The following is a 15,143-nucleotide window of genomic DNA, read 5'->3' as shown; positions in this document are numbered from 1 at the left end:
GATTTCATGACATCACATCCACTGTGCTTGGATTTTCTGCATTATTTGTCTGTTCTTCTAAAGTTTGGCCGTATGTACTGTGTATTGAGACACTGATTGCCATTAAAGCCTGCTTTACACCTTGCAATTAAGCATACGATATCGTATGCGATCATACCCGCCCCCATCGTATGTGCAGCATGCTCAATTTGTTGAATGTGCCGCACAAACGATTAACCCCCGTCACACGTACTTACCCGTCCAAACGACCTTGATGTGGGAGGCGAACGTCCACTTCCTGGAGTGGGGGGGAAGGTTCGGCGTCACATCGACGTCACACGGCAGCTGGCCAATAGAAGTGGAGGGGCGGTGCTGAGCGGGACGTAAACATCCCGCCCACCTCCTTCCTTCCGCATTGCCGGCGGGAACCGCAGGACGTAGATAAGATCTGTTCATCGTTCCCGGGGTGTCATACACTGCGATGTGCGCTACCCCGGGTACGATGAACAACCTGACGTTCAATTTTTAGGAATGAACGACGTGTATGCGATGGATGTTTTACCGTTCAATCACAATCACACGTAGATGTTACATGCTACAATGTACCTTACGATGCCGGATGTGCGTCACTTACAACGTGACCCCGCCGACACATCGTAAGATACATTGCAGCGTGTAAAGCTGGCTTTACACTCCAAAATTGGCCAATCTGAATAGAGAATTAGGCAAATCACAGGGACCTGACGTGCAAGCTGAGCTATGGGCCACACATAGACCTGTATACTGTTTTTTCCTCACAGAGCTGTATATACTGAATACGATGGTCTTTGCATCACGAGACATGGCCTGATCAGTCAGCTGATAATTGGAGTGTCGCCTTCTAGTGCGCGTGCGCAGACTTCCCTGCCAGTCACGTCTCATCTGCTGGAGGCTGGAATTAAACGCAGCTGCGCGGTGACGTAAGCACTGCGGAAAGGAGCGGGTGGGAGGAGGAGCGGCCATCTTGCACTCTCCTCAGAAGCTCGGGGATTGAGAGAAGGTAAAGGGGCAATGACAGGCTGAATGTCTCGCGCTTTGGCTGGGCCGTTATTGGCGGTATCCACAGTACGGGCTGCTTTTGTCCTCCTCATACGGGGACGGTCTGTGCTGGGCGCGGGCTGGAGGCTGAGGGCGCGGCTGTCACTTTAGCCGGGTGTGGTCTCCGAGCCGGCCGTGTGTTCACGGGTCACAGCGCCTGGCTCCTTCTCAGGATGGAGGCATCAGCCTGGTCCGCCATAGCAGAGAGGCACGGGTGGAGGGACCGGTCTCCCCGAGCAGGGGACGCAGCGCTGCAGTGGCCTCAGTCCATGGCCCGGTGCCTGTGCGGTGTCCCTGTCTCTGTGCGCTCCTGTCACCAGCTCTCCTCCCCTCTGTGTATACTATATACTGGCGCTAGGCTGTGCCCTCACTGCCAGGACAGGCGCCACTCACCTTGTGGCCAGCTCTGGGGCATGATGGCTTCGGTGTCTGCTGCGTATAATGTAACTGGCAGATCTCGAGCATCTGGTCTGTGCCAGGGTTGGCAACGTGTATTCAGTTAATGACATGGTTTATCCACGCAAAGAACCCTTTAAGATTCCGAGTAATCCACGTGTAGCCCAGGTCCTGGTATGAAGACGTCTGAAGTGTCACCTGTAAGAAGCCACAATCCCACCTGCCCCGATCCTGCAGTTTATATGGACGCACCTTGTGTTTTGTGTACCGATATCTGGCGGTGATGTTGATCTGCGGGTAGTCACATTCCACATCTTTTCACAAACGTTTCTAATACCAAAAATCATTCCATACATCAGAATAGGACCCATGTACTTTGCGCCAATGAATAGCCTATTAAAAGGCGTCCCGCTCTGCTGACCGAGCATCTCACCCGCCGCAGCCAGCACAGCGCCATTCACCAACTCCCGGTAAGCTAAATTTGGATTATAAGTTGCACCCCTAATTTTCCTCCCAAATTTTTGGGAGGAAAAGTGTGCCTTATAATCTGAAAAATACAGTAATTTTCTGCTGACAGTTCATTGACAATCAGTCTGAAATTCTGATTGTGATTCACTTAGGCTTCTGATCACACAGCGTGCCACAGAGAAGACACTAACCCCGATATAACTTCTGCCGGTGTCTCTGACAGAGAGTGCCTTGTCACTTCTCACAATGCACATACGTCAGACTAGTACCCACTACAAGTTAAGTCTGTATACTGGCAACTACTGGTCATATTGTATGCATAGTTATTACATTAGCCTGGGAGGTGAGGGGCTCTGTAACCCTGCTCACCACCACCACTGATGGCAACTTTTTGCCTATGCACAGTATACACAGCTTCCAGGGGAAACCTGTCTGTAGCTGTTAATAAATAACCAACATTAACTCATTATACTTCTATAAAACCAAGCACAGAACCTGGTAGGGGCATAGCCCTAAATAATATGGAAACCCTACAGAGAACCTGTCGTCAGGATTTTATACCCCAATCTGTGATGTATACAGAATTGCTTATGGTGATTGTTACATTTTTTGTAGAAATCCATTCTCCTGTAGGTACACGGCTCGCCCCAATGCAAAGGGGATTTGTTAGCATACAATTTCAGCTATGGATATCTTTAAAACAGGAGAACAGATTTCAAGAAAAGTAAGACTTGAATCAGTTTTAAAGCGACGGCATACATGCCATTTATTTATGGTGTAATATCCTGATGACAGATTGTGCCAAATCTACCCTTGCAAGAAATCATTCCTATATAAGTTTCCTAATGAGATGCTCAGTGCCCCCTTGCGGTGGCCAAGTAGTTTAGTGCACCCTCCCAAATACCGTACTTGTTTTGAATCTCTTCTGGTTCCTATAAATTCAAAGGTGTCAATCAAGGAAATGACTGCGTTGGAAGGTGGCTGACCTGTTCAGCTACGCCCAGGGTGCACCAAGTGCTTCATTAGCATATTTGGAAAAAGAATAATTTCTTACACTTGCGGCAATGGATTAGAACACTAAATTAAATTTATTAGAGCGGCGTTTGATCCGGACAGTTATTTTGTGCTGATAGACTCCATTTGAAATGAATTTTTAGTCACACAAATTTCTACTTTGTTCAAATTGGTAGATGCAAGAGTCATGGGTGCACGTTGCCCTAATAGGAATATTATTTTGCCATCTAATTTGAGTGTAACCTAATGTAGTAAGAGACTATAATTCGAGCGATATGTCAATTATTGGACTGCTTGTTGTAGGTTGATAAAATCACTATTTAACCAGCAGGAGATTATCATTAGAGTAGGAAACCTTCTGACATTTAGTCCTCCATATTAATGAGCTCTGTATAGCTCTATACCCAACACTGGCAGCTTTCTGCCTATTCACAGTGTACACAAAGCTGCCAATCAGTGGTATAGGCGGACTTATACAGAGATCAGCATTCAGAGACATGGTAGATCTGCAGCTAAGTGTGTGTGTGTGTGTGTGTGTGTACACACACAACCCCTGGCAAAAATTATGGACTCACCCCAGCTCTGAGGATGTTCATTCAGTTGTTTACTTTTGTTTAAAAGAAGCAGATCACAGACATGGCACAAAACTAAAGTAATTTCATATGGCAACTTTCTGGCTTTAAGAAACGCTAAAAAAACAATCATGACAACATAATGTGCTAGCCAGTAACTGTTACTTTTCAAAACCAAACAGGAAAAATTATGGAATCACTCAATTATGAGGAAAAAATTATGGAATCATGAAAAACAAACAAGAATACTCCAATACATCACTAGTATTTTGTTGCACCATCTCTGGCTTTTATAACAGCTTGCAGTCTCTGAGGCATGGACTTAATGACTGATAAACAGTACTCTTGATCAATCTGGCTCCAACTTTCTCTGATTGCTGTTGCCAGATCACCTTTGCAGGTTGGAGCCTTGTCATGGACCATTTTCTTCAACTTCCACCGAAGATTTTCAATTGGATTGAGATCCGGACTATTTGCTGGCCATATCATTGACCTTGTCTTCTTTCAAGGAATGTTTTCAGTTTTTGCTCTGGCAGGATGCATTATCATCTTGATAAATGATTCCGTCATTCCCACACATCCTTTCAATTGATGGGATAAGAAAATTGTCCAAAATTTCAATGTGAACTTGGGCATTTATTGAAGATGTAATGACAGCCACTCCCTAGTGCCTTTACCTGACATGCAGCCCCATATCGTCAATGATTGTGGAAATTTACATCTGTTCCTCAGGCAGTCATCTTTTTATTGTTTAGCTTTTCTGTATGTAAATCCCATTTCCTTTAGGCGGTTTCTTAGTTTGGTCACAGACATTGACTCCAGTTTCCTCCCATTCATTCCTCATTTATTTTGTTGTGCATTTCCTATTTTGGAGACATATTGCTTTAAGTTTCCTGTCTTGACGCTTTGTCTTCCTTGGTCTGCCAGTATGTGCCTTTATCAACCTTCCCATGTTTGTATTTGGTCCAGATTTTAGACACAGCTGACTGTGAACAACCAACATCTTGCAACATTGCATGATGATTTACCCTCTTAAGAGTTTGATAATCCTCTCCTTTGTTTCAGTTGACATCTTACGTGTTGGAGTCATGGTTCATGTCAGTCCACTTGGTGCAACAGCTCTCCAAGGTGTGATCACTCCTTTTTAGATGCAGACTAACGAGAAGATCTTATTTGATGCAGGTGTTAGTTTTGGGAATGAAAATGTACAGAGTGATTCCATAATTTTTTTTCCCCCTGTTTGGTCTTGAAAAGTAACAGTTACTGGCTAGCACATTGTTTTCATGATTTATTTGATTTATTTTTTTAGTGGTCTTAAAGCCAGTAAGTTGACATTTGAAATGACTTTAGTTTTGTCTGTGTCTGTGATCTGCTTTTTTTTTTTTTTTTTTTTTTTTTTAAACAAAAGTAAACAACTGAATGAATATCCTCAGAGCCAGGTGATTCCATCATTTTTGCCAGGGGTTGTAGAAGAATTGTTGATTTCATGCTGTTCTGAAGGTAAAGGATGTTAACTAGTGATGGGTGAACACGAACTGTAAAGTTCGGGGTCCGTACTGAACACATTATGGTCGTGCACATGATACCGAACACAAGCTTACCTGGGAAGCTCGTGTTAGAGTTCGGGTCCAGGAGCTGTAAAAACAAGCACATTATTAAAAAAACATTGATCATACTTGTAGGTCCTGAGACGTGTCCTGCAGAATGTCTCCTGGCCAATTAGGCTTCTGGGTTCAATCATTAACTTCCGGGGTATTCCCTGCACTGCTCGTCACTCGGCAGTCTTCAGCTGTTTACGGCCGTGTTCGCGGTGACGTCAGGGTTCACCAGAGTCCATGGACTCGATTGAACTTTGTGCGCTGTGCCGAGACTCGCAGTGACAATCTCTTGACAGGAGCTGGTCAGCTGCATGTATTTCCATGCAGCTGAGGTGCTCCTGTCGAAAGAGTGTTAGGGGTGATGCAATGCGAGACTCGCATGCGTAATACCCAAGTGGAATCACCCTCAATGTTAGCCTGCTTCTCGCTCTGTAGAGACATTTGTCTGTACAGAGTGGTGAAGCAGAGCTGACATGGCTCTCCCTGCTTCTCGCTCAGTATAGACGCTTGCCTGTACAGAACAACGAAGCAGAGCTGATATTGCTCTACCTGTGGACTGTCGGATTAAGGATTTTTTTTTTTTTTTATAATAAAGATGGAGTTTCTAAATTTAATTTTAATTTTTGTTTTTATATTAGTTTACTAGAAATTCATGGTGGCTATGTCTAATTTGGCGTGACACCGTGAATTTTGGGCTGAGTATACGAAGCTGGTATTAACCCCTTTATTACCCAGCGTGCCACTGCCATCAGGGTCGCTGGACGAGCCGGGTAAAGTGTCTGGAAATGGCGCTAAGAAACAATGCGCCATTTCCAGGGGCGGCTGCGGTTTTTAGGTGGCGGGTGCAAAATGCTTGGGCCTCACCACACTGAGAATCCCGGCCCCCAACTGCCTGGTTTTACCTGACTGGCGATCAAAATACAGTGGGAACCCATACATTTTTAATTTTTTTAAATAAAAAAAAATGAATGGTCTTCCTGTATTTTGATTGCCAGGCAGATGGGAGTGGCAGCCCGTTGCCGATAGCTTTATCTGCACTGAGAATCAAAAATATTGCAGAGCGCTACGTCATTTTTTAAAATTATTTTTTTTATACTACTATGTGTCAGGGACCCAACAGTCAATCACAGACACGGTCACGCAGAATGGGCGTCTGTCATTGGCTGTTGAAGTAACCTTCAATCTGCCCATACATTCTAGATGCTAGAATGTATGGGCTGGTTTCAGGTTACTCCAGCATCCATTCAGATGCTCACTCTGTGACAGCATCTGTGATTGTATGTCTGTTATTTTAACAGTAAAATAAAACAAAAATATTTTATTAGTAATAAAACAGAAGACCTTTTAGGACTCCATCTTTTATTACCCAAAAAAAACCCCTCTGACATAGTCCAAAGGTGGGTGAGCATCTTCAGCTCTGCTACATGTGTGAGGGGAGATAAACACAGGTCTGCTCACACAAACTCAGCTGAGAGCAGGCAGAGACTTCACCCGAGTGCGCATAGCTGAGGACGGTGAGCTGTGCCTCCGGGTAACCACCACTGACTACAGGACCATCCATGATGTTATAGCCATGTGACCAGTCTGTAACCCACGAAGTAATACAATATTCACACTTGACTGGTCACATGGCTATGACGTCATGGATGGTCCTGTAGTCAGTGATGGTTACCCGGGGGCACAGCAATGATCGAACCCGGAAGCAGAAGCGGCTGGGAGACAGTCTGCAGGACACGTCACAAGCCCTGTAAGTATAATGACAATGTTTATTAACTATATTCTTTATTTTACAGCCCCCCCCCCCCATCGCTATAAAGCCAAAGGAGGGGGTTCGGACGCAGGTTTGCGTTATCTCCGAACACAAACTTTACAAAATATTCAGGCGAGGATCACGAACAATGGGGGGGGTTCGTCCATCCCTTATGTTAACACCAAAGATTGAGTTAAGATTTTTAAATTTCACTCTGCATTTTACTTGATAAAAATAGTTTTGACAACATCCCGTTCAACACTTTTCCACACCTGTCTAAAACGTTGCATAGGACTGTACATGTTTGTTGGTCCTCACAATGCATCACCTGACGGGGCAGAGTAGCATGTACAAAAGTCTGAGATGTGTATCTAGAAGTAAAATGCCTCCTGTAAGATTACGGACTAGAAAAAAAGCAGTTTTTGTAACTAGTTTGGTGTATTAAAAGGTTTCTTTATATACATTTTTCAAGGGGTTTTTAGTAAAACATACGGAGCTATGGAGGGGGTGATATCTGCTCTTATGAACCTGAACAGATCTATGGACAATCGAGTCTGTACACCACTTGGTTGGCTGTTGTGGGAGAAGCTAATCAGCAATTAGATAAGAAGCCCTGGTGAGCAACGTTTTTTTATGGAATAGTTGTAGTAAAATAAGTGACTGAGACAAATCCCTCCAGAGCAAATCCACACAAGTCAGCTTTGCTGCAGAAATCACTCTCATTTCTCTAGATCAGTCATGGCGAACCTTTTACAGGCCGAGTGCCCAAACTGTAGCCCTAAGGCTTTGTGCGCACTAGAAATGTGAATTTTCTCAAGAAAATTTCTTGAGACTTCTGGGAGTGAAAGATTTCCGGACCTCCGGAAAAAATCCGCACCAAATCCGCATGCGGATTAGCCGTGGAATAGCCGCGAATTTGCCGCGATTTTCCCGCGGGTGGTTCCCTGCGGATTTTGAAGGCTGTACTGCCGAAATCCGCAGGGAACCTGCGGAAAAGAATTGATATGCTCATTTTCTCGAGAAATTCTTCTCAAGGAAATTTCTTGAGCAAAATCCGCACAGTGTGCACAGCTATTTTTTTTTTTTTCTCATAGAATTTGCTGGGAAATGTCTGCACAAAGATTGCAGACATTTCTCAAGAAATTTCCGCGGCAAATCCGCGTGTAAATCCGCGGGTAAAACGCACTAGTGCGCACAGAGCCTAAATCTTACCGTTGCTGTCTTCTCTTCAGCAGGGGGCATCACGCTCATGCATGCTTACCACACATTGAAGTTGAGCCCCTGTCCTTTCCAGACACAGCAGTTGGATTGATCTTTCTGGAAAAAATTGCAGCATATTAGACAGATTTTAGCCTGGAAAGCAATCAGATTTCACCCTGTAATCCACATCTACATTTCAAAGTCTGAACATCTTGAAATCCCATAAAGACGTGCGAGTTGCTCCCCTCCCCTTTCATTGTGTAGTTATGTCCCCTTCCTGGGCCACTTCTTGGTAAACATGTCACCCATCCTGATATATATTTCCAACATTCTGGTATATTTGTCCCCATCATGGCCCCATCCAGGTAAATATACCTCATCCTGGTAAATGTCCTCCATCCTGGTAAATGTACCTTATTCTGGCATGTACCCCATCCTGACATATTGACCATCCTTGTAAATGTTCCCCCATCCCGGCATGTACCCCATTCCTGGTAAATGTTCCCAATCCTGGTTAATTTACCTCCTTCCAGGTAAATGCATGTATGTTTCCTCCATTCTGGCATGTGCGTTCCCCCACCCCATCCCCACCTTGGCACAGCCGCACACAAGTTATAAAAAAAAAATAAAAGCAACACACAACTCGCCTTCCTGCACCCGCTCCCCCGCTGCGCGCCCTGGGTCCTCAGTTCCCACGCGGCCAGAAGACGTCATTACGCCGGCGCCACTCACTGACGCTCCTCCGTCTCCTAGGCAACACACCTGCGGCCTGGGAGAGGAGGAGTGTCAGAGCGAGGAGAAATGTCTCCTCCGCTCCAACACAGATTTGATCTGCCGGCGCGATCACACCAGCAGATCAAACCGGCAGGATCAGGCGACAGCACGCGTGCCATAGGTTCGCCACCACTGCTCTAGATGGTGGTTCAGAAAATCCCATTCAGATGCAATAAGCAGCATAAGGCTATATGCACACAGAGTATTTGGTGCCGAAACTTTCTGCATTAAATCTTCACCTTTTAGCAGAACAATGCACCAAAAAAACCCCATGCAACTTTTGGTGCTCCCCCCCCCCCCCCCCCCTCCTTCCCTTCCATGCATTTTTCATAATGAAGCTAATGGATGGAAGGGCTGAAAAATGCACCAAGAATTGACATGCTGCAGATTTTCTGCACCAAATCTGCAAGGAAAAACAAGCCATGTTTACAGCACTTCAGAATTCAGATTAGGAGCACACATGAAAAATGCACCAAAATACGCTTTTTTTTTTTTGTTTTTGTTTTTTGTGAACGCATTGGCTGGATGGGATCAAAAATGCCGGAAAAAAACCGCACCAATAATTGACATGCTGTTTCGTTTTTCTGCACCCAAAATTGCAAGGAGAGAAGAAGCAACATGTGCACAGCACTTCAGAATTCTCTTTGACATTGCTGGCATAAGGATAGACATGCAGATTTGGACAACAATCTGCATTATAAACTGCACCACACATCCAAGCCCTCTTTACCTCCTGCCGCCTCCAACTCAAAAATATTTCACGGATCCAAACATTCCTTTCCCAAGAAGCTGCAAAAACCCTAGTACATGCCCTTATTATCTCCCGCCTGGATTATTGCAACCTCCTGCTCTGTGGCCTCCCTTTTAACAGTCTCGCACCCCTACAATCTATTCTAAACTATGCTGCCCGGCTAATCCACCTATCCCCCCGCTACTCCCCGACCTCTCCTCTCTGCCAATCCCTTCACTGGCTTCCCATTGCCCAACGACTCCAGTTCAAAACACTAATCATGACCTACAAAGCCATCCACAACCTGTCTCCTCCCTACATCTGTGGCCTAGTCTCCCGGTACTTACCTGCACGTAACCTTCGATCCTCACAAGATCTCCTTCTCTGCTCCTCTCATCTCCTCTTCCCACCATCGCATCCAAGATTTCTCCCATGCCTCCCTCATACTCTGGAATGCTCTGCCACAACACATCAGACTCTCGCCTACCTTGACAAGCTTGAAAAGGAACCTGAAGACCCACCTCTTCAGACAAGCCTACAATCTGCAGTAACCCTCAGTCTGATACAGCGCCGCACAACCCTAACCTACTGTATCCTCACCTATCCCTTGTAGACTGTGAGCCCTCGCGGGCAGGGACCTCTATCCTCCTGTACCTGTCTGTGTCTTGTATTGTTTGATTATTGTACTTGTCCCTATTATGTATACCCCTTTCACATGTAAAGCACCATGGAATTGATAGCGCTATAATAAATCTGAATAAAAAAAAAAACTCCGGTTGTGTGCGCTTGCTAAGGATAGATGGACATGTAGATTTGTGACAAAACTGCACCAAAAGTGCATCGTGTGCACATAGCCGATGAGTAACAAACTTCAGCACCAAATCTGCATGTGGCTATAATGATATTGGCTGTGTCCGCACAGTGCATTATTGTGTTGTAGATAAGGTTTTTTTTTGTTTTGTCAAACTGCAAGCAAATCCTTATGCTGTCAGTTTTCAGCATCTTTCACCATTGCAAGCAATGGAAAAAAAAATGGTAAACATGCTTTTTATTATTATTAATAATAATAATAATAATAATAATAATAATATAATATAAAAAGCTCTGTTTTTTCCTGCCATGAGATGCCAAAATGTCTACAACCAAATACTCAACGTTTGCACGTACCCGTAGCCAATTCACCTAATGTCTCCGTGGGTCTCACTGAGGATGCAGCAGTGTGGCGTCTGGGCTCGTCACTGCTGTCCCTTTCCATGTCCGCATATAACAGCGACATATCAGTCACAGTAGCTTTAATTATTAGAGGAGTGATGTAATCGCAGGATTGGGAATCAGCCTTAAATATCAAAGAGAAGGGCCCCTCCTTATTTGTTCAGTTGGGAATCCTGACACTAATTTGTGTGGAATATTTGCCTTTCATAACGGGTGAAATATGGTTACAGCTCGACAGCCCCACTTTTCTCTCGTGGTTTTTTTTTTTTTTTTTTTTTTTGGCTCAGTTTTAGTGAATTTCTTCTACAATCAGGCATGCTCTCAATAATGGGACAAAATATTTAATCCTCCAAGTCTTAGGATCTCTGTGTTTGAAAGAATTTCGTTAATATGGTAAATGTTTCTGGGAATTTGAAATGTGAATTCTTCGTTCTGGTCATCTTATTATCTTCACTTATCATGGCTCACAGCGTCTGGACTTGTATCTCCATGAACAGATGGAAACGGAAAAAAACGTCCTACGGTCGGTCCCCACTCCTGTATACTACCAGAATACTTTTTTTTTTTTTTTTTTTTTTCTTGCATATCATTCTGCTTTTGGTTGTTTTTTTTTTTTTTTTTTTTTTTTGTTGGAGGTTTACTCCCCATCCTATGGGTATCCTATAGCATAGGATTCATACAGTCTCTGCATATTGGAAAAGGATCCTTTACCATAAACCAAGGATCCTAGATAATTCAGCGCATGCACTAAGGGTAATGCAGAAGGAGCAATCTGCAGATGCTCAGATCTAATTTGTACTATTGTGATCTATACCACTTCGCTAATATCAGATCTGCCCATCCCCCTCGCCACCACCCGTGTCTAACATTCCTGAGTTTCTAGTCATTTTCATCTGGAAGGATTTAATGTGGGTTTGTTTGTTTTTCCCCCTGTTCTTTGTATTATTCTGTGTACATCACAGCTGTAAGCCCCCTGCTCACATAATCCGTGTAACATGATCTATCATTTCTGGGTTGTTTTGCTTTTTTTTTTTTTTTTTTTTTTTTTTTTCCTCGGTATGTAGCATTTTGTGAGATCAGCAGTTTCAATTCCTGAGCAGTTTGCATAGAAAACAGTTTCCTCTGAAATCAGCGATTTCCCTGGAATTTCGTGTGCGCGGATCTCTGCCTCTTCCTTCCTCTGGTTTCTTGCAGGCAGTGCTGACTGTTCATTGTTAGATCTGGGAAGAGACAGGTCATCAGATTGTATGAAGCATCTTCTGTGCCAGCTCATCTTTTCCACCCCCTCATTCTGTGCTTCTGGTGCTGTAGACAGAAAACAGGCCTAAACAGCCGACGTTCTGTAATAAATGGCAGTGTCCAAGGCGTCTCGTTGTCTTTCATGTAATCATTTGTCACTGAAAATCTAATGTCTATATGTTTCTGCAGGAGAATTGGTTCTGCCTTGTGTGTTCAGATGTGCAGGGTTATAGAAGATCTTTGTGTACTGTGCGTTTATGGTTCTCTTTAGGGGTGCTTCACACACAGCGAGCTCGCTGCCGAGATCGCTGCTGAGTCACGCTTTTTGTGACGCAGCAGTGACCTCATTAGCGATCTCGCTGTGTGTGACACTGAGCAGCGATCTGGCCCCTGCTGCGAGATCGCTGCTCGTTACACACAGCCCTGGTTCGTTTTCTTCAAAGGCGCTCTCCCACTGTGACACACAGATCGCTGTGTGTGACAGCGAGAGAGTGACAAATGAAGCGAGCAGGAGCCGGCATCTGGCAGCTGAGGTAAGCTGTATCCAAGATAAACATCGGGTAACCAAGGTGGTTACCCGATATTTACCTTAGTTACCAGCCTCTGCAGCTCTCACGCTGCCTGTGCTGCCGGCTCCGGCTCTCTGCACATGTAGCTGCTGTACACATCGGGTTAATTAACCCGATGTGTATAGCAGCTAGGAGAGCAAGGAGCCAGCGCTAAGCAGTGTGCGCGGCTCCCTGCTCTCTGCACATGTAGCTGCATTACACATCGGGTTAATTAACCCGATGTGTACTGTAGCTAGGAGAGCAAGGAGCCAGCGCTCAGTGTGCGCGGCTCCCTGCTCCCTGCTCACACTGGTAACTAATGTAAACATCGGGTAACCATACCCGATGTTTACCTTAGTTACCAGTCTCCGCAGCTTCCAGACGGCGGCTCCGTGCAAGCGCAGCGTCGCTTGCACGTCGCTGCTGGCTGGGGGCTGTTCACTGGTCGCTGGTGAGATCTGCCTGTTTGACAGCTCACCAGCGACCATGTAGCGATGCAGCAGCGATCCTGACCAGGTCAGATCGCTGGTCGAATCGCTGCTGCATCGCTAAGTGTGAAGGTACCCTTAGGCTCTTTCCAGATATGTTGGCCAACCTTACCTCTAATCACATTTGTCTGCATTGGTGCCATTTCCAACCTTTTTTTTTCTTCACTTTTTTTCACAGGTCTGTTGTAATAATGGAAATAGGAGACTGAAAAAAAAAATCCACCATGATCGGAGGCCTGTTTATCTATAATCACAAGGGAGAGGTCCTCATCTCCCGGGTGTACAGAGATGACATTGGGTAAGCTGCATTCACCTTTATTTTGTATGCTTATGCTGCAGGGTTTTTTTGTTTTGTTTTTTTTTCTCCTCCCTAAAACAACCACCTTCTAAAGTGAAGTTGGAACTGATCACTGTTATCAATCTTGCTTTTCTGACCCAGTGTTAAGCTGTTTTTACCTTTCTGGCCACTCCTTTTCCCTGCAACATTGCATAGTAATCATGGATGCTTGGTCCTTTTGTAAAATGTGTCAGAGGTTGTCCTCAAATGTAGGAAACTTTCCACCCTAAGGGGCTTGTCTGTGCGAAGGATCGTGCACCCAGTGGTGGTAGCAGTTATTCAACCTTAAGGGCCTGTAATAAGAATGAACTCTCTCCATGGCGTTTTATATGGACGGCTCTGTATGAGGGCATCCTTACTTGCTGTGTTTAGCAATACAATATGTTGTCCACAATCAGATGATGCCTATTGTTTAAGAAAAATGTGACTTATTTCTTCCTGTGTAACTTCTTTCCATTTGGAGCCTTTGAAAAGACAAGGATATAAACCATTTTTCATATAGATGGTTGAAATGGAAAAGACTGAGGCAATACTAGTAAAAGCTTTTTGTTTTGTGGGATGTCTGCTAAGGATTCAATCCTGCCCAAATAATATGCACATGTAGGACTGTCGTGGATATTGAAGGAATATCTTCCAAAATTGTAAGCCCATTGGAATTTGTCTGGCCAGGTCTTTGGTTGTCTTTATAGTTTGGATCTTCAGTACCCTTCCTGTTATCTCACACCAATTTTACATGAGGTTCAATCAGGATACACTAATCTGCTTCTAACCATTATGAAGAGTAATTGATTTTGAAGAATTTTGCATTTTATGACGGTTTTACCTAAGTAACTTAGCTTCCTTAGATTTTAGTAATGCAGATCTTGCTATATTTTATTACTAGAACAATATGGGAAGTGCAGAACCGGTGTAACTAGGTTTAGATGCCTATATTTGTTCCCTGGAAGACCACTCTCCTAAGTTCTTCCATGAGGAGGAAAATGTAAATGTGTTAAATCTGTCATTCTAAAGCGATTTCCCCCATCTGATTAGTTTGTACAGGCGAGATCTAGGGTCTCCAGTCACTTGTGATGAACTCTTCTGCCCCCCCCCCACCCCTGATCAAGAGCATACTTCTCTTCTTACATTGCATGTGGATGTTTGGTATGTTGACTTTCTTGTGCACTTTCCATCCTATCTAACTGTGTACACTTAGTAACACTTGGATAAAAAAGTTTCCTACCTAGTGAGGTATCAGAAACAGTGTTTTGCTAAGCAAAGATTCAGTATTTAAGCTCCTTTGCCTCGCACACAGATAATTTTTATTTTATGCAGGGTAATGCATGGTTGCCATTTTTACACCCTGCATGGCGCATGACTACTTCTTTTCAAATAAAAGAAATTCTCATTAGAGGGTTTCCATAGTGTTTGTGGGTTTTTGTTTTTTTATTTTTAATTAGCATGTCAAACTGAGAAGGGAATTGTACAGCATGTCTACTGTGGAGTGCCAATCCAGCTAAAGCGGAGTCATTTAGGATGTTCTGTTTTGTTAGGGCTTGTTATCCTATGAAGTGGTGTATATTTCTAGTATATGCCATCACTCTTTCATCAAAGGGTCTGACCTCTTGGACCCACACTGTTGATGATATTGAAGGGTCTTCAGTGCTATCCCCATCAATAAGGTGTGTGTATATAGAAATTGCCATCCAGTTTCAGCACTTGGTGTGCTCCCCTCCTTTTAGGTTTTCTGTTCTTGGCATTGAGCTGAAGGCAGAGGATGGG

The 15,143-nt window shown here is 44.2% G+C and overlaps 1 protein-coding gene across 1 annotated transcript in view; it reads left to right on the top strand.

The window, feature by feature from the left end:
- The first annotated feature begins 913 nt into the window (after window positions 1-913).
- The window catches only part of AP2M1 (adaptor related protein complex 2 subunit mu 1), a 40,637-nt gene continuing 26,407 nt past the window's right edge, over window positions 914-15,143 (top strand). Inside the window, exons 1-2 of the mRNA XM_075340365.1 lie at window positions 914-1,018; window positions 13,224-13,343. Coding sequence (XP_075196480.1) covers window positions 13,270-13,343 — 74 coding nt within the window. The 5' untranslated portion in view covers window positions 914-1,018; window positions 13,224-13,269. The remainder of the gene's footprint in view (window positions 1,019-13,223; window positions 13,344-15,143) is intronic.

The sequence above is a fragment of the Anomaloglossus baeobatrachus genome, chromosome 3 (assembly GCF_048569485.1).
Source record: "Anomaloglossus baeobatrachus isolate aAnoBae1 chromosome 3, aAnoBae1.hap1, whole genome shotgun sequence".
NCBI lineage: Eukaryota > Metazoa > Chordata > Amphibia > Anura > Aromobatidae > Anomaloglossus > Anomaloglossus baeobatrachus.
This window is presented reverse-complemented; position numbering and strand designations above follow the sequence as displayed.